The sequence below is a fragment of the Macrosteles quadrilineatus genome, unplaced genomic scaffold, assembly GCF_028750875.1.
Source record: "Macrosteles quadrilineatus isolate MER2022 unplaced genomic scaffold, UCM_ALF_1.0 Scaffold_8__2_contigs__length_117827958, whole genome shotgun sequence".
Lineage (NCBI taxonomy): Eukaryota > Metazoa > Arthropoda > Insecta > Hemiptera > Cicadellidae > Macrosteles > Macrosteles quadrilineatus.
The window spans coordinates 111,032,402-111,054,323 of NW_026542601.1; the positions used below are offsets into that span (position 1 = coordinate 111,032,402).

The window sequence follows — 21,922 nt, forward strand, 5'->3', positions numbered from 1 at the left end:
AGTTAGGGGTTTATACTTGTAAACGTGCAACTGCCAATATTTAGTATGGTCATATATCCATCCGCTGCCTTGGGCTTGATATTTGTGTATGGAAGCATCAATCTTTAAAAGTGCATTTTCAATTTGAGGCTTTAAATCTCTCTTCTCAATAGTTAAGATAGTAAGGCTTCTAAAATCCGCAATACAATCTTTCTCATTAACTAATTTTCCATTTTGATCCATTGAATATTTTATAAATTTGATTCTCCTAACTAACGTCCATTTTATCGGCAGAGGACAAGACTTGAGATTATTTTCAAGTTCAGCTCTAATCGATTCACCAACAAATTTAATCATCGTGTATGGACATTTGTTGCAAGAATTTACATGTCTTCTAAAATGTCCAACAATATTTTTCTTACAAAAACTACAACTCTTGTGACTTTGTAATATATGCGATTTTAGAGCAATGTTACTATCACAGATTAAATTACAAACTTTACATACATTCATTTGATGAATTACCTTGTAGTGGCGAATCAGGTTACTTTTGGTGGAGAGCGACACAGAGCAGTGTTGACAGGTGGGCCTCATTTTTATATATAACAAAAAAATTTGTGCCACTTCTATTTATAGACTTTTCGAAAATTTCAAAATTTTGGAAATTTTAAAAATTTTCAGCTAGAAATTAAAAATTACTTCAACAGATCCAAGACTAGCAAGGAGCAAGCCCAAGGGAGTGACATTTTCACCACGTCACCACTAGAGGCAAGAAGCAGGAGCCCGGAGCGTGCCCACGCCATGAGCCGAGTTCGCACATACATGATTTTGAAATATAAATATAATATATCAACTGGAAAGGGGAATGATAGATGTACTAGCAATTGTGCATGGGGCAGAGGGGAGTGGTGAGGGGGTGAGGGGTGAGGGGGGGGGGGAGTTGGCCCAAAAATGCCGAACCACAAAAAACGGCCGCGACAAACTATACTACTATACGACACATACATGGGTCAATAAATGGTTTATTTTTTATTTTTGCTTAATATCAAATATATTTATGGGGAATAACTAAGAAATAAGGTTTGACAATTTTTATAGGGATTTGTAGGCAAAGATCAGGATTTTAGATTTGGTGGCCAAAAATAATCCCCATAAGAATAACATGGGAAAAACGTGTCTAAAGTGGGGTAAAACCGGTAGTTCTCCACTACTAACCGAATAAAACTGATATACAGTAAACCGTTTCCTGTTGGGTTCGAATCCGACACAACATAACCATTCATTGAAACCTGTAATAAAGAAAAGAAGATGGAATTCGTAAATATACATAGAATGGATGTTAGGTATGTCAAAATGAAGGATATGTCGTAAATAAAGAAATATAAAAGCTAAAGAATCAGTGCGGTACTTACATTTGAGTTGTTCTTGTTTAGACTTTAAGTGTGATTTCATCTCCAGGGTTATTTATAGTAGAAAACACAAACTAAGTAAGTTATGTTGGTCTCCATGGATGAAGTAAAAACTAATCTCTCGGATTTGAAAAGTAAATATTAGTTTGTTTTGATTAATTTTAATTCACATGTTTCAGCTGATCGAATAACGTAAATAAACATTTAAAGTCTAAATTACTTGCAAAATTATAAAATAGATCGTCTTTACGAAAAACCACGAAAACTAGAAAAATACCGGTATGGATCATCAACATAAAAAAATGACGTTGTTGGCCCGAGTCCTATACTAATAGCATTGAACATATGTTTTGGCAGTTCTATTTAAGCAATGTTAAATAATGTTTATTTTTGGGCCAAAAACGTAATTTGTTCATGTTTATGATCCATACCAGTATTTTTCTAGTATTCGTGCGAAAAACTACTGAAAATGAGTGATTTTGTATACTTTTATGATGTAGTGGGTTAAAATAGCTTTAAAATTACACTTCATTTATGGAAATTGTTGAAGTATTATCCAATCAAATTATTCCAATCAAAAAGAAGAATTAACACGTTATAGATAAGGCGTATGGAAGATATGGCGTACGGACAAACAAAAAGTACTCAAGACATAATATATTAGATTGCACACCCTCGAAGTCGAAAGGTGTGTTTTCAATCAAACAAACCCTTTTCAAAATTCAGGCAACATGCATGGACCTGATGCCACATTCTTGTGTCATACAGTTTTCGTTGTTTAAATCGAAGCTCAAGTCCCCTACACATGGCTCAAATGGATTTCAGGCTAGAGTTTTACGGCGACAACACGCCAGCGTGCAGGATTGAACGATGGGTATTTAATGAATCAGATTATATATTTTTTACTGACTCTGGTTCTTAATCCACAATCCACAATCATGTACAAGCTGGATAACCAAGAACATCTGGTCATTTTGTTCTAAACTTATCGATACCCAAACAGTTGGTCGATGATAGGCACCTCTTCATCATGTCCACCGCCTTCTAGATCTGGAAACTGCTAGTAACAATCTCGATGAGCGAGATGTTGACAAGCCGATCAATCAGGCTGCTCTGAAGTTCTCACAGACAGTGATTGTGATTGCGACTCTAGTGGGCGCTGTAGGCGACGAAGTTACAGCGTCGAACTGCGCTGTAAACCACGGTAACTAGGAGCTTTGGGCAAGTCGTGGGGACTCAACTTTCAACTCTCAACAGCGCTTCCCGTCACCACAGCAGAACCTGCTCAGACCATGGGATGAATCAAAATATCCTGCGAGAGAAAATTATTGAATTCTTGTCTCGTAGATTTCGTTAATTTAAATAATATTTGAAATTAATATGCTCAACTGTTAGGCGTGGCACTTGATGTTTGGATGGCACTGATTATTGAAAAGACACATGTATAGAAATGTACTGTTTGAATAAAGGATTTTTTTATTTGATTTGTTTGGATTACAGAACTCTTGTATGATGTTCGGATACAGACAGTGTCTGCAAGGCCCCCATACTCCTCTACGCAATAAGGCTCGAACGAAATAATAGCTGTGAGAAAAATAGTTACGAGTTGGAATTGGGGGGAAGTACGGAATAGAGAACATAAAATTGTGATTATTTTCATCTTCACCTGAAAAATGTATTGATGGTAGCAATAATCATTAAAAATTAATTCGTGTTGTTATTGCTCGTGCTTGTTTATGAATTGCCATCGCCCATTTCTTGTTACAAAAAGACAAAACACATTAAATAACTTTCAACTATGATTCTTAAGATTACCTTTAACAAATTGAGTAGATATTCTATGTCATATTTGCAACGGAATATATGAGCTGATGTTGTCCAGATATTTTGTTTTTTCATAAAAATATGAGAGAATATGATTGTAAGAGAACTACAATGGTTTCCTCATTTATAAAAACATAGCTTCTACAGGGGACTCCAAAAGATTCGTGAAGGCTCCTCAATCGTAATGCCATCGCTGATAACCAATTCTTGAATCATTTACAACCAGTAATCATTAATACAAGCTATAAGTACGCCTGATGAGTTGGGATTAGATAAAAGTTGTATATACAACGAGATATAGCAGATACAACATTCCTAATATTCTTAATTCACATCAAGCTGTTTTGCATCAAAATCCATATTTTATTTTTTAATATTTTTTTACTTATTCCATCCGATATTACCAATCAACATACAATCATGCCTAGTCACAGCTTTTAACTTCATACAACACTAATCGTTTTATGTGATTACAATACAAACTTAACCACTTTGTGCACCCTATCATCAAAATGATTGAGTCGTTAGCCAAAATCGCTCTATCCGGCATCTATTATATGTAAATGTAACTTGTATACTCTATGGTGACAGCGCGGCGGTGGCGCGGCGGTTGGCGCCAGGATGTACTACGCACGTGCTCTTGTTTCCAACTTGATGGATAGATAGCGTAGTGGGCGGCCACACCTAGCCTAGCGCCGGCCTGACAATACTCTACAGTCTCCACAATTCTGCATTTAGTACATTTCCCATATGGGCATCGTTCATCTTGGATTGACTATGTGTGCTTAGAAGAAATAATCATTAGCAACAAAAATTAAATGATATGTTTGTAATGTGGGACAGCGTTTGCTTTGTGGTCCTGAATTTGGCTGCGATGGAACCTCGGAAGAATGTCTCTAAGCTTCTGTAACTTCATATTATTAGTATATAAACAACACATAAAGTTATACGTGATATAGTTGCACAGCACACACGTTTAATATCCTATCGCAAACTACTTAAAGGGGTTTCTAAAAATGTATGGATATCTCAGGTGTGGACGGTTTCAAAAGTATTTGTTATCAAAGAACAATTTATTTTATATCTACATGCGGTCAAAAGTATAGAATTGGTTCTTTTTAAAACATACTTAGTCCTTTTTGACATTGAAAATGATTGAAATGCTGTAGAACAATTCCCAATGATTACATGCTCCTTATATTTCTAAATCATATAAAAAACCTCTGATTCCATTTAAGGCCTACCACACACGAGAGACTTTTTGTCGGCCGACTGTTAGTCGTAGTCGGGAGTCAAAGTCGGCCCCATAGTGGTAAATCTGAGCGCGCACACGGGCCGACCGCAGCAAGACAGTCGGGGCAGTTTGGTGCTGACCGATTTTCCCGCCGACTGCTCCCCGACTCAACTGTCGTGTCTTATTGATAAAGGCACGGAGATAAGTTTGAACGCGCACACTGACGACTAAAAAGTCTGTCTGTCTGACAGTCGAGTGCGTTGTTATCATGTGTATTATTATTGTTATTATGATAAGTATTATCATTTGTGTGTTATTGTTATTATTATGGCTTCGACAACCACCAGTGCATGTGTTTTGAGGGACGAGAAAGTTGATAAACTTTTCGATGAAGTTGAGGCACGGTTCCCTCTTTATAAAAAGACTTTGAAAGAGTTCTTGGTCATAATAAAAAATACCCCCGCTGCAGCAAACCTGCAGACTAAGTGAATTCCCATTTGCCTGATTTCATTTTTTTATTTATTCTATTTAAATAAAATTGGGATAAATGAGTACCTAGGTTTGCTGCTACAGGGGGGTATTCAGGGCGTGTTTGAGTAAAACATTAATAGCTGAGTATAAAATAAATAGATTTGCCAAGTTTTTTCAAAATACATCCATAAACAAGCAAACTACAACTATTTACAGTTTACTTGTTCTACATATAAATGACATGACAATTTTAACTTTAAATATTTTGGAATTTCCCTGTAACCATTATGATAACAATTAGCATGCTAAATTATTTGTTTTTCAAGCTCTGCAAAATGTTTTCTAAAGAAATAGCGGAATCTTTTGTTTTTACCTTAAAAAAATGGGAAACCCCCATTTTTACCCGATAAAACCCCCCCATTAACCCCCGTTCCCATAGTCATGCTGGTTTGCGAACTCATTCGAATAAAATACATGTAGATTTACACGTTTGTACCAAATTTCATGAAAATCGGATAATTTTTTTGGTTATCTTGCTAACGGACAAATATATATTATGTGTATGTGTGAATTTGAACGGATAGTGTTTTTGGCATCTGGGGACATCAAAACGAAAAGGTAAATCGGTCCCGGGACCCGGTCTCACCATGAGACCTACGGTTAAAGCTTATTCCCTAAAAGTTATGGGATGAGGTATTTGAAGCCGGGGTATTAACAGTTGGTCAAAAAAATCAACACTCATTCATGAGTACATGACAAATTTGTCCGGATATTTCCTCAAATCCGAGTAATAGTGAGTATAGAGGTAAATCTTGCCTTTCAAGGTTCTTGGACTATAAATTAGATGCACCCGGTATTTTCTCTTAAGTTTTCTTGCACGAAATCTTGTCAGTAACGCACATATGACAGCGGTTTCTGTCATATACATCCTTTTGACACTCGAAAGACGACTAAACAGTCGTGGCGTTTGCGCACCCATAGTCAACGACCAAACAGTCTTGACGACTTTTCGATTGTCCACCCGACTCCAGCCAGACAGATGGCCAACAGTCGGCCGACAAAAAGTCTCTCGTGTGCGGTAGGCCTAACCGCATCAAATTATTTTGCCAAAGATAAGTAATCAACAACTTACTCGGTATAATCATAATTTTTCCACATACCACATGATCATTATCATCAATTGAAAGGGGATGACACAGTCTGTAATACAAATAGCATACATCGCTACCTCCCGTGGACTAATCCGTAGTAATCCGTGGACTATGGTGTGATTCAAGGTAGCATCGTTGGACCTGTCTTATTTTAAATTTTAAAATAATACCTCATACCTCAAACTCACTGATAATCTCCAGGTGATGATTTCATTTTCACCAGAAATTCAACTTTAACCCAATAAACTTAAAACCAAAGCCCATTAAGTCATTAATGAAGGGATCAAGTGTTCAGGAAACTAAAGTTTCACCCAGATACCAACCAAACCGGAAGTGCCATGCACTGGCCTAGTGTAAACATTCACTTGGCGGATATCGACGTCTCACTTCGCTCGTAAGTTTCCGTTTGACCAGCGGCTACAAAAGAACAGCTTATTCTCCGACCGTAAATCCGCTAATCCATGATCTAGGCTGGAACAATACTTACGAGAGCCGGTAGCTGCGAGAAAGCTAGGGAATGGGAAGAATTGATTCGGCTGTGTGAGTCAGACCATGTTTCTTGACATATTTTCCTGAAGCAGTGAACAATTCTGTTGTTGGAAATGGTATAACACCTGTTTATGGTTATCCCATACATGAATGGGATTACCATATGACCAGGATTTTACTCCATGTTTCCTATTTATCGTTTCACTTTGTCGTGTTTGGCATTGTCACAATTCTTTTTTCTCTTTGTACCAACTATTATATTATTCAAAACCCAAAGATCAAAAACAGGTGGCTCCAATTTCGAGCCGTAAAAGGTTTACTGACGTTTCTCAGAATCTAACCGACAGCTTTTTTGATTGATAGGCGAGCACTAGAACCAGTAGTCAACTTATATTCCATATTTAATCCGAAGATAAACCTTGCTTCAAAGACGGAGAGATTGCCGATGCTGACGTCCGGAAAACATCATTGCTAATAGTACAAATGGATCAAGAGGTACACCTTGCTACAGAGACAGAGATTGTTGATGTTTGGAGAATCAACATTGCTTTAAGAACAAATTGATCAAGAAGGGCACGTTGCTTCAAAGTGATAGAGATTCTTGATGTCCGGAAGAACAGCATTGCTAAAAATGCAAATAGATCAAGAGGTGCACCTTGCTTCAAATAGAGATTCTTGATGTCCGGAAAAAGAACACTGCTACAACAAAAAAATGATCAAGAGGTGCACCTTGCTTCAAAGTGATATAGACTCTTGATGTCCGGAAAATAACGTTGCTACAACTACAAATGGATCAAGAGGTACACCTTGCTTCAAAGTGATAGAGATTCTTGATGTCCGGAAAAACAACACTGCTACAACTAAAAATTGATCAAGAGGTACACCTTGCTACAAAGACAAAGATTGTTGATGTCCGAAAGTCCGAGCCAAGGTCCTCGACTCCGCTGCCGGACCTCACGACTACTACCGGACCGTGGCGGTCACACGAAATGCATGGTCGGCACCGGCAACAATTAGCCGATGAAAGAGACCGTCCAGTCAACAGTTTCAATTATTACTGCTCGTGCTGACATCGATACGATAAACTAGGAGCTCGATACGGTACAAGAACAGATAGTTCGCTGTCTATTGTATCAATTGGCATGTTGTAATTTTCTGGTAAAGTTTCGTCACTTCAAAATTCAGATCAGCGTTTAAGGGTTATCCTAAATGTTTTTCTTGGGTATTTGATACTGAGCTACTTTGTTTTTCTTATCTAATACTCTCCGTGTGTTCTGTACAAATGAGTCCTTCGCGCGCAACATTTTGTTGTGATGATATGCAGTTTTATTCATAAGCCTACTGTCATCAGCAACAACTACTTTGAAGAAAAGACTTTATGTCAACGTTATCGAAACAGGGGCTTTTATCCTCACATTGTTCTCATGGGAAATCCTTAATATATACATCGTCCAACGACTCTTTAAGCTTTCTAAAAATAAATGTTCAATAAACATTAATTTTGCAGAATTGTTCACTACGGTGTTTTTATCAAACTTAATCCGCATGTCGTCAACCAAATGTCTATAATAGCTACCAAACCTTTTTCGAATACGAACAATACGTTTCTCTAGATTACACATATTATCCTGCACTCATAAAAATTTATTGAGTTATGTAAGTCATTTTTACCGATAAAGGACTTTCTTCGCAAGTATTAGGCCTACTTTAGACTTTTTTCTTCTCTTCAAAGAGTGCCTTCTGTGGTTTAGGTTATTCGTGGTCAACCATGTTCCTTCCACCATGGTGGTCAACAATGTCAACAAATGATGCACTTACTATCTATCATGTGTGATAATAATATTAATGAAATAAATATATGTGGAGCGTTGGGTAAGTCGCTAGCCTCGTGGTCAGTACGGACCCCGGTGCTGGAACGAAATGAATAATCCCGGTACATTCACACAAATTTGTGGGTTTTGAGCCGAATCTCTCAATAAATCGTTTGATTTTCCTTACTCAATACAAAATGCCACTGTCGTAAACCCTAGTAAACAAAACCAAAGCGTAGAAAACGAGTAGTTACTTCACTAGTCTACTTCCCTGCCACTCACACTCGGGAGCAACATTTTACCACAACGAAGTTTCCTACCCCGTTTTGTCACCAATGTCCTTGGTCCTCGGTACCATCGGCCGCCCAGAGAGTCCATTGTACGCCTTTCTACAAACGCACTCCCATTTGTTTTGGATCACCCGAAACCCATTAATATACATAAGCGCTTTTTGGGCCACTCCTCCTCTATTCTTCCTACAACGTAGGTCATAAAGTTTGTCGTGGCGCCGCTAGGTTCGCCTACTGTGGAGACAAACCTTGGTTTTAATTGTTACTGGAACATAAAGTCCACGCGTTGCCCATTGTGGTCCGACTGTGGTTGTCCTGTTCAAATGTGACGTGTGGGTTTTTCGTTAGGGCAAAAAATTTTCTGGGATTATCAGACGTTGAATTTTGGGGAGGTACACTTCTCGAGTCTGATACCCTTTTTTGAGGAATCCCTTTTGATTTTCCAAAATTTAGTACTTTCCCGTATTCTGCGTTTTTTGGAGGGGGGTTGACCAGATGGGGGGTTTGGATGGGCTTTCCAAATGCTTTAGTTGGGTATCTTCCCAACAGTGGATATGATGCATAACTACAGTAGTATGGTCATGTTATAGTGTGTAAAAAAATAGGTAGGCCTAGTTGTAAAAACACCAACTGCAGTAGTTCTTTGGTGGTTCGAAACTGGATCCATCCACGAAAATCCATGAAGCTGGATCCATCCAGCGTAATATAAATAAACAGCTGATTTTAGTCACTGTCAAAAAGCCACTCGCATCTGCATCCTTTTCAGTGTAAATACTAACCACTATACTATATATACTATATACGTCACTATTTTATTGAATTGAAGAGCTTTAACTACTTCACAAAACTACAACTCCACGACTTGCAGATAGTAATATATTTACCAATTTACTTCATACTACGGAATTGAACCAACTACGAAACTCTTAACCCTTCCATTCATTCTCGTATTCAAATAGACTATTCATCTTCGTCCAAGTGAAAGCAAAACAGACGGAAGTAGTTGGTCGACCTATGCAGGATTTATTGCAAATAGCCGTGTTATCTTTGGCGGCCAATTTGTTGGCGCACGCGCAGTATGATCTTATCGCGCGATTTGGATTTATCGGTGTGCGTTATGCTCCACCCGCGACCGCGTCACGGACACCCGCTACCGGACAAGCCCTTGCGGATTTCGGACTATACTGACTTATCACATAAAATTGGATTGAACTAACTTGCCCTATGGATGGATTGCGGAACGCATCCGAAACATCGGCCAGAGTTTTAGCCAATTCAACTCGGGCTTTCAAATAATTCAACAAGGTACCCAGAATACCTAGGAGCTGGAGGTTGGGGGTACCTCTGGGGGGCCTGGGGTAGGAGTAACTCGGGGAGTTATCTTTCTCTTCAGAGGACAAGGATTCGACATTGAATTTTGACGTTGGAACTTGGAAGCATACCGATAGAAGCAGGCATGAAGGAGTAAAGTACGGGTAGTTTCTAATGTGATCTTTAAAAGATACCTCTGTACTAAACATCACAAACCATTCAAATACATCAAGTCTTGGTTCTTTTTCAGCTAATTATGCTCGATATGGCGAAAAACTTAACTGTACTAGTCTCTGCTAAAATATAATCAAAACACAAATCTACGGGGTCTTTCGTAGTTTGCATTTGCTTGCACTCATGTACAATGTTCCTTGCATCAAAAATTATACTGCAAGAAGGCTCTTGTAACATAAGCTGTCAAAGTTGTATAGTTTTTTATGTATGTTCCGGATTTCAAGTAGTGGAGTAGTGTAAATTCGGGTTTAACCACGTGAGTATTACCGGGAAGAGTCTAAAAAAATAGGCTTGTGTTAATATAAGGTTTGTAATATTGATGGTGCAAGGCAGTCTATTATTTGTTAGATTGGCTAATTTGATCTAGGTAGATATTTTGTTAATATGAATTTATGTGTGCTATTTAATCTTTCAACATGCCTTACACGTAAGACAACCGTTTATGAATTCAAAAAACGTGTATTACGACACCTTACCGTATATAAACCACGTTAACCTCGTAGAAACGCAATACATTACACGGAGACCATTGATTTACCGCGATAAAATCTACAGAATCCTACGCACGGGCAACTGGAAGTCTCCGGGATTAAATGTCAGGGACAATTAATTTTTAAACAATCCCCAAAGCTGCGGCAATAACTCCCCAGCTCGGCGGCGCGGAGTTCTGACAATATCAAGTGATTGTACAATTGTAGAGCGACCGGTAAGCGCACTGTACCACTGTGAATAACGTATAAATAACCAGATTAACCTCAGAGTGCAGACCGACCATATGTTAGATGGCGCCAACTCCCACACGCGCATGCTCGACCGCGATCCGTCACAGGGACACTGGGGCAGACTCGGGGTGGACTTGGGAGAGGGTCAGTTTGGGATGCTGTAAATAGGAAAACCCGTGAGAGTAGCAGTAGGAGTTCTGTATCTTGGAAGACCTGGGAGAGGATCAGTTTGGGATGCTGTAACTAGGAAAACCTGCGAGAGTATCAGTAGGAGTTCTGTATCTTGGAAGACCTGGGAGAGGATCGGTTGGGAGTTTTAAATCTTAGAAGACCGTAGGTCAGTTAGGAGGTATTTAACTTGGAAGACCTGGGGGAATATAAGTTAGGAGGTCTGTACCTTGGGAGAGGGTCAGTTTGGGATGGTGTCTTCTGGAAGACCTGGGGGAGGGTAAGTCAGGAGTTCTGTATCTTGGAAGACCTGGGAGAGGGTCAGTTTGGGGTGCTGTATCTTGGAAGACTTGGGAGAGGGTCAGTTAGGAGGCCTGTATCTTGGAAGACTTTCGAGAGGATCAGTCAGGAGTTCTGTATCTTGGAAGATCTGGGAGAGAGTCAGTTCGGAGTTCTACATCTTGGAAGACCTGGGAGAGGGTCAGTTAGGAGGCCTGTATCTTGGAAGACTTTCGAGAGGATCAGTCAGGAGTTCTGTATCTTGGAAGACCTGGGAAAGAGTCAGTTCGGAGTTCTTCATCTTGGAAGACCTGGGAGGGGGTCAGTTAGGAGGCATGTATCTTGGAAGACTTTCGAGAGGATCAGTCAGGAGTTCTGTATCTTGGAAGACCTGGGAGAGAGTCAGTTCGGAGTTCTACATCTTGGAAGACCTGGGAGAGGGTCAGTTAGGAGGCATGTATCTTGGAAGACTTTCGAGAGGATCAGTCAGGAGTTCTGTATCTTGGAAGACCTGGGAGAGAGTCAGTTCGGAGTTCTACATCTTGGAAGACCTGGGAGAGGGTCAGTTAGGAGGCATGTATCTTGGAAGACCTGGGAGAGGGTCAGTTAGGAGGCCTGTGTCGTAGAGGGTAAGTTAGGAGATCTGTGTTTTGGAAGACCTAGGAGATTGTAAGTTAGGAGGTCTGTGTCTTGGAAGACCTGGGAGACTGGGAGAGGGTCGGTTATGTGTTCTGTCTCCTGGAAGTCCCGGGAGGTGATCAGCTTGAGCAATATTACTTTAAAACTGGAATATCTTAACTTTGAGTCAGCAGGAAGCGTTAATTAGGAGTTACTTTTTTATTTGGAAGACTACGTTACAGCTTGTCAATTAAAATTACTTAACTTAAGAAATTCAGGGGGTCAGTGAACAGATCAAAATGTTTTCAAGAGGGCCAATGAGATGCTCCAAAAGTTGAATGGCCTGGATGAGGTCACTTAATTTTCTTAAGCAGAGCTGTAATCAGTCAGAGGTCCTTTGCGTTCTGTGGTAAAGTTCTGAAACAGGTGGTTATTTCACTTAACATCTAATTTTCCCCTATTACTTGACACAAACATATTTTACCACATCAACAAAAACAACTTCTTCAGAATCACGAACTAGAAACGGCCTTCCAACAGATAAACACCGTCCAAGCCACTTTGCGCCTCAATTTCTCCTTCCGGCCGCAAAGAAAGCAAAAGTGGAATTGGGAGGGTTGGACCGGCAATTCGGGGTCCAATAAAGTAGGAGGCGACCGATCACGGGCAGACACATTGTTTATACTGGCACGTTCAGAATCACTTTCACACCTGTCTATAATCATATGATCGCCACCCACCATTCTGACCTGGGGCGGGCATCTGTCTGTAATGGGGGACATCATGGGACGACCGGCGGCTAGATCTGGGTACCAGATTATAGATCTAGTTAGGCTAGGGCACAAGACCAACTTTTTTTATATTTCACACGTCAATTTTGACACATTTAAAATCAAAGTTGCCGATCACCAAATAATTTCGTGTTTTAAATTATGTTTTTATTTTTTCCAAGAAAACTATTTTGGTTGGATAAACAATTTGAAGTAAATAAAATTTGCGTATCGTCACATGAGATGAGTTCCACATTGGCCTTCCAAACCAGCGTTCAGCGATCAAACTTAGGTGAATATGCGAAACGAGGCTTATTTGTCTGAGCGAAAAGAAATTATCATTATAGATAGCAAATCAATGGACAATCCAAACTAACGGGACCTGCATATACGTCACCCTCGCTACACGCTTGTATCGTCAGTTATTTCAAAGACCATCAGTTGGGCTTAGGACACAGCTGGTCTCGCCTGACGTCTTGACTCCATCATGTCGTGGTGGCCCTAGGCTTCAAGTCACAACGTGCACTTGACACGTCACGTACGGGTATGACGTCATTCTACTCCGTTACGTAATTCAATATGACCTGTTAAGCCTTCTGCACAAAAATACTAATGTGTAGCCCATGAGTAATTTGAATGGGTCCAACTCGTACTTGGAGACCTAATAAGTATGCATTCATACTTTTACCATGATGGAGTGTTATCAGTTTATCGCTAATTTTACTACTTTAGATTATTTTGGTGACGTCGGATGGATCAGAATGAGTTGTTTTCATCGATACTACTTGAAGAACAGTAACGCTTAAAACATGCATTCTACTTAAATTGAAATTCACAGTAATAACTTAGATTCAAAATATAGAAACAAATTTCAGTAATACTAAGGCAATACCGTGAACTACGACTCATTAACCACAACACGCTTTTTTAACCATAAACAACTTACTAACCGTAGTCTGTAGTCAGTTCACACGTAGTGTCGGAGGTGGCCCTCCAGAGTGCAGAGCGAGAGAGAGTGGCTGTTATCAGATGGCGCGATCTTGGATCGTCACACTGTAATCATCCTCGTGACCATCTCTAGGAGGTGGAGTAATTGATTTGCGAGAGATGTGTCAAGCCCGCGGGCCCCTAGACTGTACAGGTCACCATGACACTCCTGGTGGGCCCCTTGACTGTACAGTACACCTTGAAACTCCTGGTGGGCCCCTAGACTGTAAAGGTCACCATGACACTCCTGGTGGGCTCCTAGACTGTACAGGTCACCATGACACTCCTGGTGGGCCCCTAGACTGTACAGTTCACCATGACCCTCCTGGTGGGCTCCTAGACTGTGCAGATCACCATGACACTCCTATAAAGTTCACCATGAAACTCCTGGTGGGCCCCTAGACTGTACAGGTCACCATGACCCTACTAGTGGGCCCATAGACTGTACAGTTCGCCATGAAACTCCTGGTGGGCCCTTAGACTGTACAGTTCAACATGACACTCCTGGTGGGCCGCTAGACTGTACAGTTCAACATGACACTCCTGGTGGGCCGCTAGACTGTACAGTTCAACATGACACTCCTGGTGGGCCGCTAGACTGTACAGTTCAACATGACACTCCTGGTGGGCCGCTAGACTGTACAGTTCAACATGACACTCCTGGTGGGCCGCTAGACTGTACAGTTCAACATGACACTCCTGGTGGGCCGCTAGACTGTACAGTTCAACATGACACTCCTGGTGGGCCGCTAGACTGTACAGTTCAACATGACACTCCTGGTGGGCCGCTAGACTGTACAGTTCAACATGACACTCCTGGTGGGCCGCTAGACTGTACAGTTCAACATGACACTCCTGGTGGGCACAAGTTGACCATGAAACTCCTGATGGGCCCCTAGACTGTACAGGTCACCATGACCCTACTGGTGGGCACCTAGACTGTACAGGTCACGAAACTCCTTAAATATATACACGCACGAGTTATCGGACAACAGGTAATCTAGTATAGTTCAAGTTCTTGAAAATGGGATGGCAAAAAATAGATTGTTTCGGTATGTTGAAAAAGTAACTAAAATAAATACAGTACTTTATTTGTTAATCTATGTGGCAATTAACATTTATATGGCCTTTATCTTAATCTACGTTAGAAACTTTTTCTTTAGCAGTTTTTGACATTATTCACATCGTAATTGACCGTCATATCGATTTAACCTGCCAGAAAGCGTAATAAATTAATAGAGAGTTTCGCCAAAATGGCAAATTATATTTTTCATCTCATGGATAAATTTGCCATATTTTACTTTACTACAGTATCTAATTGTCATCAGTGTAAAATAAATGGATAGTGGAACGATGAAGCCTGTGAGAGTTTCGGTTCTTCCTGTACCTATAAGCAGTAAGTACGTAGTGCCTTCAATTCTCAAAACGTGATTCAGATACTGCACTCTGTAACTCTGTGCAGCGGGTATTGCATCGATTTAAACTAAGGAACTTTGAGCTTCGGCTTGTAAATAAATGTATGACAAAAATTGTTAGATTATGGTAAATTGTAATTATGGTTGGTATCGGTTTACAAAAAATCCCATCTTATAGTGGTGTTAAATATTTCAATAGCTTACCTGACAATATAAAAAATATAACTAATTTTAATTCAATTAAAAAACGTTTGAAACTATTTCTCACCAACAGACCCTTGTATAAATTAAAATTAGGAGATTTTTTCCAAATTCCTGAAATTTGATTTTTTGATAATAACAATATTCTCTGTAAGTAATAAACTTAAGACTGTTTAATATTGTGTTTTTTATAACTGACTCCATTCTGTGCAATATGAATAAAGTTATTTTGATTGATTGATTGATTGATTTATTGATTGATTGATTGATATAAAAATAAATATATGTATTGTTTTCAATAAATACAAATAAATATACTCGTACATGGTGTTTGTTTTTTTTATTTTTTACGCAAAATACAAGCACAGTAATTGACTGTTTAGTGGAAAATCATGCTCATAAGTTGGCAGTTCTGCTTGCTTTAATTCATTACGATCAGCTGAATGCATTTCAACATTTTTGTCTAGATGATTTAGTGTTATCACGGACTAACCAACATGTTTTATATATGGTGTTATTGAGAACTGTAATAAGAATCCGATGTTTTTGCAAGATCACGGAGTTTCATAGAGACAAAATCATTCGTTTCATACAAAGACATTTTTAAAATAAACTGTTCAGATGGGATTCCAGTACCTAATAAATCAGCTAAGGATTGTATAAACAGTTAGGGTCAAAATACATAACGCCTACTTATTTGTTTCTTATGTTTTTCATCAATCTTAAACAATGATTTTTTTTAGAGAAAGAAACATGTAGTGTCTTACTCACAATAAATTAAGAATAACACACCATGAAGCTAAAATGCACACAAGCTAATTAATGAACTAGAGGAAGCAGTGTTGCCAATTTATGAGCATATTTTGTATCTAAACAGGGAGTTATTTTAAATTTGGGTTGTGTAAAACAAACACCATTTTTAACATGTGTTGTTAATTAGAGTTACCACTTAATGTGGTAATGTGGAGGATATAAGTTAAAAACAGATCAATAGCCTATTGGTATTTTGTAGCAATGACCAGACTTCCTATGTCAAAATTCAAAGGTAAAGGGTTAAAAGGCAAGGTATTAAACAAATCCAAATCAGCTGATACATGCCACCCCTTTGGTCTTAGCCTAACTCGATTATACCAGTCTCTAGCGATGTCCCGTACTGTTAGGGCTGTACTGCTGTTACTGCTGTCTACTTATGGCCAATGTGTGAGTAGGAAAATAATGTTTATGTTTCAAAGCCCTGAAGCTTTCACATACAATTAATAATAAATATTTAGGGAGCCTTGGTGAAAAAATTGTTTAGTTATATTCGTTTACTGTAAGTTTTGTTCAACAATTCACTAACACCTGCATTTAGTAGATTTAAAATTAGTACGGTACAATTTGTTTAAGGTTTCTAAATTTTGTACAGAGTTAAATGACAAGCAATTCTTAATCATTTTGGCATTTTATGAACCAATCGAGTGTGCGTGTAAGTCTAGATTTGATAAACTTTTAACAATGAGCTGTATACCTAATTGACTTCGGGGGGGGGGGGGGGGGGGCGAGCTGGTGTAGTGGTTAGAGCGCGGGACTTCAGTCCCTGAGTTCCCGGGTTCGATCCCCGCCAAGTCACCAATGGATTTTATCTAAGTGATAATGCTGCATCCCCTAGATCTAGCCTGAAGTAATGTGAAAAACAATCCCAGGCTCGTGCCTAGCGTCCTAGGACGAAAGAAAAAAAAACCTAAACCTAATTGACTTCTGGATGATGAAATTTAATTGGATAGAAAATAAGGATTGAACAGTTTTGATAGCACAAGGCTCTAGGTAAATAAATAAAGTTTGTAATTTGTGGTTTTCGTGGTGGAGTTTTCTAAAGTTGAGAGTAAACACAATCAAATCATACATTCAAGCCAGTTAAAACTAAATTATGAAAGTCGTTATTTTAATTTGCACAATTAGTACATTAGGTACGTATTTAATCAAAAGTACCTGGTGAATTGATAGGCAAGCATGTTTCTTTAAAACCTTTTTTCTCAACTTGTGTGCATTGCAGGGAAAATCTATGCATATACTTACTCTTTGAAAGATATTTTCCTGTAGAGGTGCAGAATCCCTTTATCAATTAAAATGAGCTCAAAAATAAGCACAAAAAATTAATTTGAAATTTCAAAAAAAATTACATGGGTCTTATGGGTTGCCATGATGGTGACGAAATAACAAAGAAATATAAACAGGAAATCAAAGCAGATTAAAGAAATTCCAATCACATGTTTTATTTACAGCATGAGGTGAAAATAGAGAAGTCTGTACGTTACATATTTTTGGTCGAGTTTTCGACCACTGGACGACCTCTAGTTTTATTAAAACTGGCTACATCAGCGTCATCAGCCCCATTGATGATATATCTACTTCACTATATTAAATCAATGACATTTCTTAACCTCTAGCCAAACATCTAATCTCATTTAAATCAATTTCCAGACGGAGAAGTACAAGGTGACAGATCTGGTGTATTTCGACGTCAGCATCGGAGGCCAAGTGGAGGGTAGAATAGTGATTGCGCTTTTTGGAGAGGTTGTACCAAAAACCGTCAAAAACTTCAAAGCCCTTGCTTCAGATGGAGTCAAAGGGCGGAAGTATGGGAACAACACTCCATTTCATAGAGTCATCAGGAACTTCATGGTTCAAGGTATGGTAATTATTACTTTTATAACGTGTTCAGATAGTTAAAGCATCGAAAACTCAAAAGTCAACAGCCTTGTTAGACGGCTGTCAGGGCTGCAAAAAAAAATCAAAAACGAAGAAGTAAGCATTTTTACTCAATTTTTTAGGCTTTAATTTTACCCTAGCTATTGTATTATTCCCTGGGGATGATTTCATACTCCCAGTTAAAGGTTATGGCTGTATCACTCCATGCAATTAATTGAAAGTAGCCTCCATTTTCAACTGACAGGATGCACCTGTGGTGAGACAAAAGTATTTCATTGATTTTGTTTTTCAGGAGGTGACGTAGTGTCCGGAGACGGTCTTGGGATTGTGAGTATTTTTGGAAAACACTTCAAAGATGAAAACTTTGTTGTGAAACATACAGCCGCAGGCTTTGTAAGCATGGCTAATTCAGGTGAGCTAATTTCAGGAATTAATTTCAGGTAATTCAGGTTCATATTAATTAAATTGAACAATACTATCTTGATATCATTTATATAGATGTGAATCAGAAAAAAAATCGTTATTAGTTTCTCCTTTATCTCGCACAAGGGTTTTTGCAACAATCTAAATACTTAATAAAATGGTAGTAGAGGTTTCATCTCGATAGTGTTAGAATACAGAAATACAGTAGATCCTGGTTTCAGCAAACCTGCATACTAAACAAATTTTCATTTTCTTGAGCCAACTCCAAATGTCTGTTTTAAAGTACTGTAATGTGCCTACCAAGTTTGGTCGTTTGTTTAGTTTATCTGCTTCTACATTTCTTTTATATTCTTTTTTATAATCTATTTGTACACAGGTCCAAACTCAAATGGCTGCCAGTTTTTCATAATCACTCAACCAACACCATGGCTGGATGGCAAGCATGTAGTGTTCGGAAGGGTAACGAAATTTATCATAATTTAAAAACCATTTTCAATACCCAACAATTCACAGTTAACTCCATCCAAACACATTCAAAACATACCAAATACTGAAGGGCAGATACATCGGTAACAGCTGTTTGTTTAATAGCAAAACTTAGATGGAAGATATTTTGGGAGCTAATTTACAAATGTAAACAATGAAACAATTTGTGTGTATGAATTAGTTATTAGCTTCAAGAGTGATGGAATATGACCAAAAAATAGTTCATAGCACCTACATAAAAGTCGAAAAATCAGATAAGTTGGCGGTATGACGTACTTTGAATCCATGGCAGAGATGTGGTAGATTTGCTGGATACGTTCCATACACGAGCCGAAGCTTGTAAGAAAAAAAAGAATACACATGATTTTGAAACATGCCACTAACTTCTTAAACCTCCTATATCTCCATCAAACCTTTGCTTTTCCCTTTTCTTCATCATACAACTTTTCCTCCATTTTATCAAAAAGAGAGTCTTCAGACTGTTTATCACACGTTTTAAAGACAATAAACATTTTATACAAAATAATTTTGAAACTTTCCATCAATTCCACAGATTTCTGAATCTTCCATTAATCTCATATCTTTTAATTAAATGCGGAAGGAATTTGATTGAATTAGGATTGTAAATAACTTACTGAGTTACGCCTTAAAATTATTAAATCAGAACTGCTAACAATTTGTTAAGTAATGGAAGATTATCATTAATGAATTGGTAAGTGGCATTTTTTGTTTAAATGTGGTTCAGCAAAAATGAAACAAATACATTCCTGTTACAATGCTGGCTTGCACTTGTAAGGGTTTACACATTATTGATTGTAGATTACCTAACTCTCAGAGTAAGTAAATAAACAAGTTTCATCATTCCTTGTTAGAAATCAACTACTATACTGTATTAGTATGTTACATTTTTGTGTATTGTAACATGCATAATATAACACTTTTTTATTGTTTCGCATTTATGTAAATGTTTGAAAAATAAAATGAGAAAAAGGCAAGGATTTTTTTACTCAAACCATTTAAGAAATAGTATCGTTATAGAGGACTATTAGTACTTGCACAGCACAATGAGCCTCATTAAAATATGTATCATTTATTAAGTTGTACTGTAATCAGTTTTAACAAAAAACATGGTCAGTAAACAAATAAGAAGACAGAAAACCCTATCTTTGTACTTAACAGTATCAAAAAAGGGATTTAAAACTTTAACTAGGGGACTATATTTTTTATGTTTGATCAACAAAATATAAGAAAAATATACTTAGTTAAACATTTCTTTAAAACAAGGTAACTAAAAATCCTGGACAGGGCTAAAAACTTCTTCTAGGTGCATTGCTACAACCGATACTGGAAATTGACTTAGTGTTCATGTTAAGTTCTGTGGGCGGTCTTCCATATTTATTGCTATAGTTCACACCTACTTTATTGAGAATTTTATATTCTTGGATATTTTTATAGGTAACGGAAGGAATGGATATCATACATAAAATAGAGGGATTGAAAACATATGAAGATGATCGCCCGGTGAAAAATGTCTACATTGTAGAAAGTGGTCTTCTTCCACTTTCAGAGCCGTTCTACGTCTACGATGATGCCAATGAGTAAATATTTTTTTCCTAGTTCCTAGAGCGAATTATATTTTCAGTAATTTTGTTTTCCAAATTCAAATAGTGGAGTTTCAAGAACGCTACCCTAATGGTTCTAAACCACTTTAGTATAACCATTAACTTGGCATGTTAAAGTAGACATTCCACCTTTATAGACCGGCTGTCATAAATTTTGTTTTAAAAAATGTAAATGAATAAGCCCCTCATAGAGTGCACTACAGTCTAAAACTGGATTTACTTCTTTAGGTTTTGTTACGGAAATGGTATATGTGACATTAAAGACGCTATAGCTTCTTACAACGTACAAATCGTTCTACGAGTTTTGACTAAAAATTTGGAGGATTTAACAGAAATTAGTAATTTAGATCAGCACATTCTGTTGGTGCTCAATTCAACTTAAGTTCATTTTTATTCATAAGTTAGTGACCAATTTAACAAAGGAATTAAATTTCTAGTTCTATCAATTTCAATAGTCAATGGTATAGTGTTAAACTAGGTTATTCTGTTATATCAAAAATCCTGATGATTTTAAGGTTTAATAAATTTATTTTTCAGTTTGATGGCTTGGGCTAAAGCGTCTATTTTCCCACTTGGCATGTCTTTCACAATTCTCGGAATTTTCCACTGGTTCTTCAAGAAACTTGATGTAGCAGCTGAAGGTGCGTGATTTTTAAGTAAAGTTTTCAGGGTTGCAAAACGTATAATTCATGTAAACATTTTCTACTTTCTCTTAAATTAAATTGGTTCAAAGTAACAAATATTTTCATTTATAACCTTTGTTTTTTTCATAAAACTTCAAATAGCAGAAAATAATAACTTTTTACCATAAAAAGGTTGATCCTAAGTGGAGGGGGGCGAGATAGTTCAAATCTGACTACTGGGTTCTCTACTTCCATCATGATTATTCCAATCAATCTCAACTTGTATGCAATAGTCAAGTGTCTTGTCTTGTGTTAGATGCCGCTAACGATAAAAGGAAAAGTCTACACCCCCATTGAGTATGTTCTGTTGAGATAAGCCGCACCTCAATTCAAAACTGCAAGCAATATTCCTGCAACTTTTGTCACTATTTCATCACACACTGAATAGTGACCTACCTATGGGCAACCTCCTCTTAAAAATGTAGCTGATCTTCTCAAAACACCTTAAACCACTTTTTTACACCCATACAAAACCGTCAGCTGGTAATGAATTTCACTAGACGTTGACAGAAATTCAACCGTAGGGTTCAATTCACATTTTAAAAGAGGGTTGATTTCCTCTTCAATCATTCAAAGCTACAACTGAACTGAATTTTGTAGGAAGTGTGGATGTAGATAGGTTTCCAATTAACACTAAACTCACACTAAATGGAAAAC

General features: G+C 38.0%; 1 protein-coding gene across 1 annotated transcript; it reads left to right on the forward strand.

The window, feature by feature from the left end:
• Positions 1-16,506: 16,506 nt before the first annotated feature.
• Positions 16,507-21,304, forward strand: LOC129000662 (uncharacterized). The gene is made up of 6 exons (XM_054427624.1): positions 16,507-16,563; positions 17,824-18,031; positions 18,344-18,463; positions 18,851-18,933; positions 20,416-20,558; positions 21,120-21,304. Exons 1-6 carry the CDS (start codon positions 16,507-16,509, stop codon positions 21,229-21,231), a joined length of 723 nt encoding a protein of 240 aa, XP_054283599.1. The 3' UTR covers positions 21,232-21,304.
• The last annotated feature ends 618 nt before the right edge of the window (positions 21,305-21,922 follow it).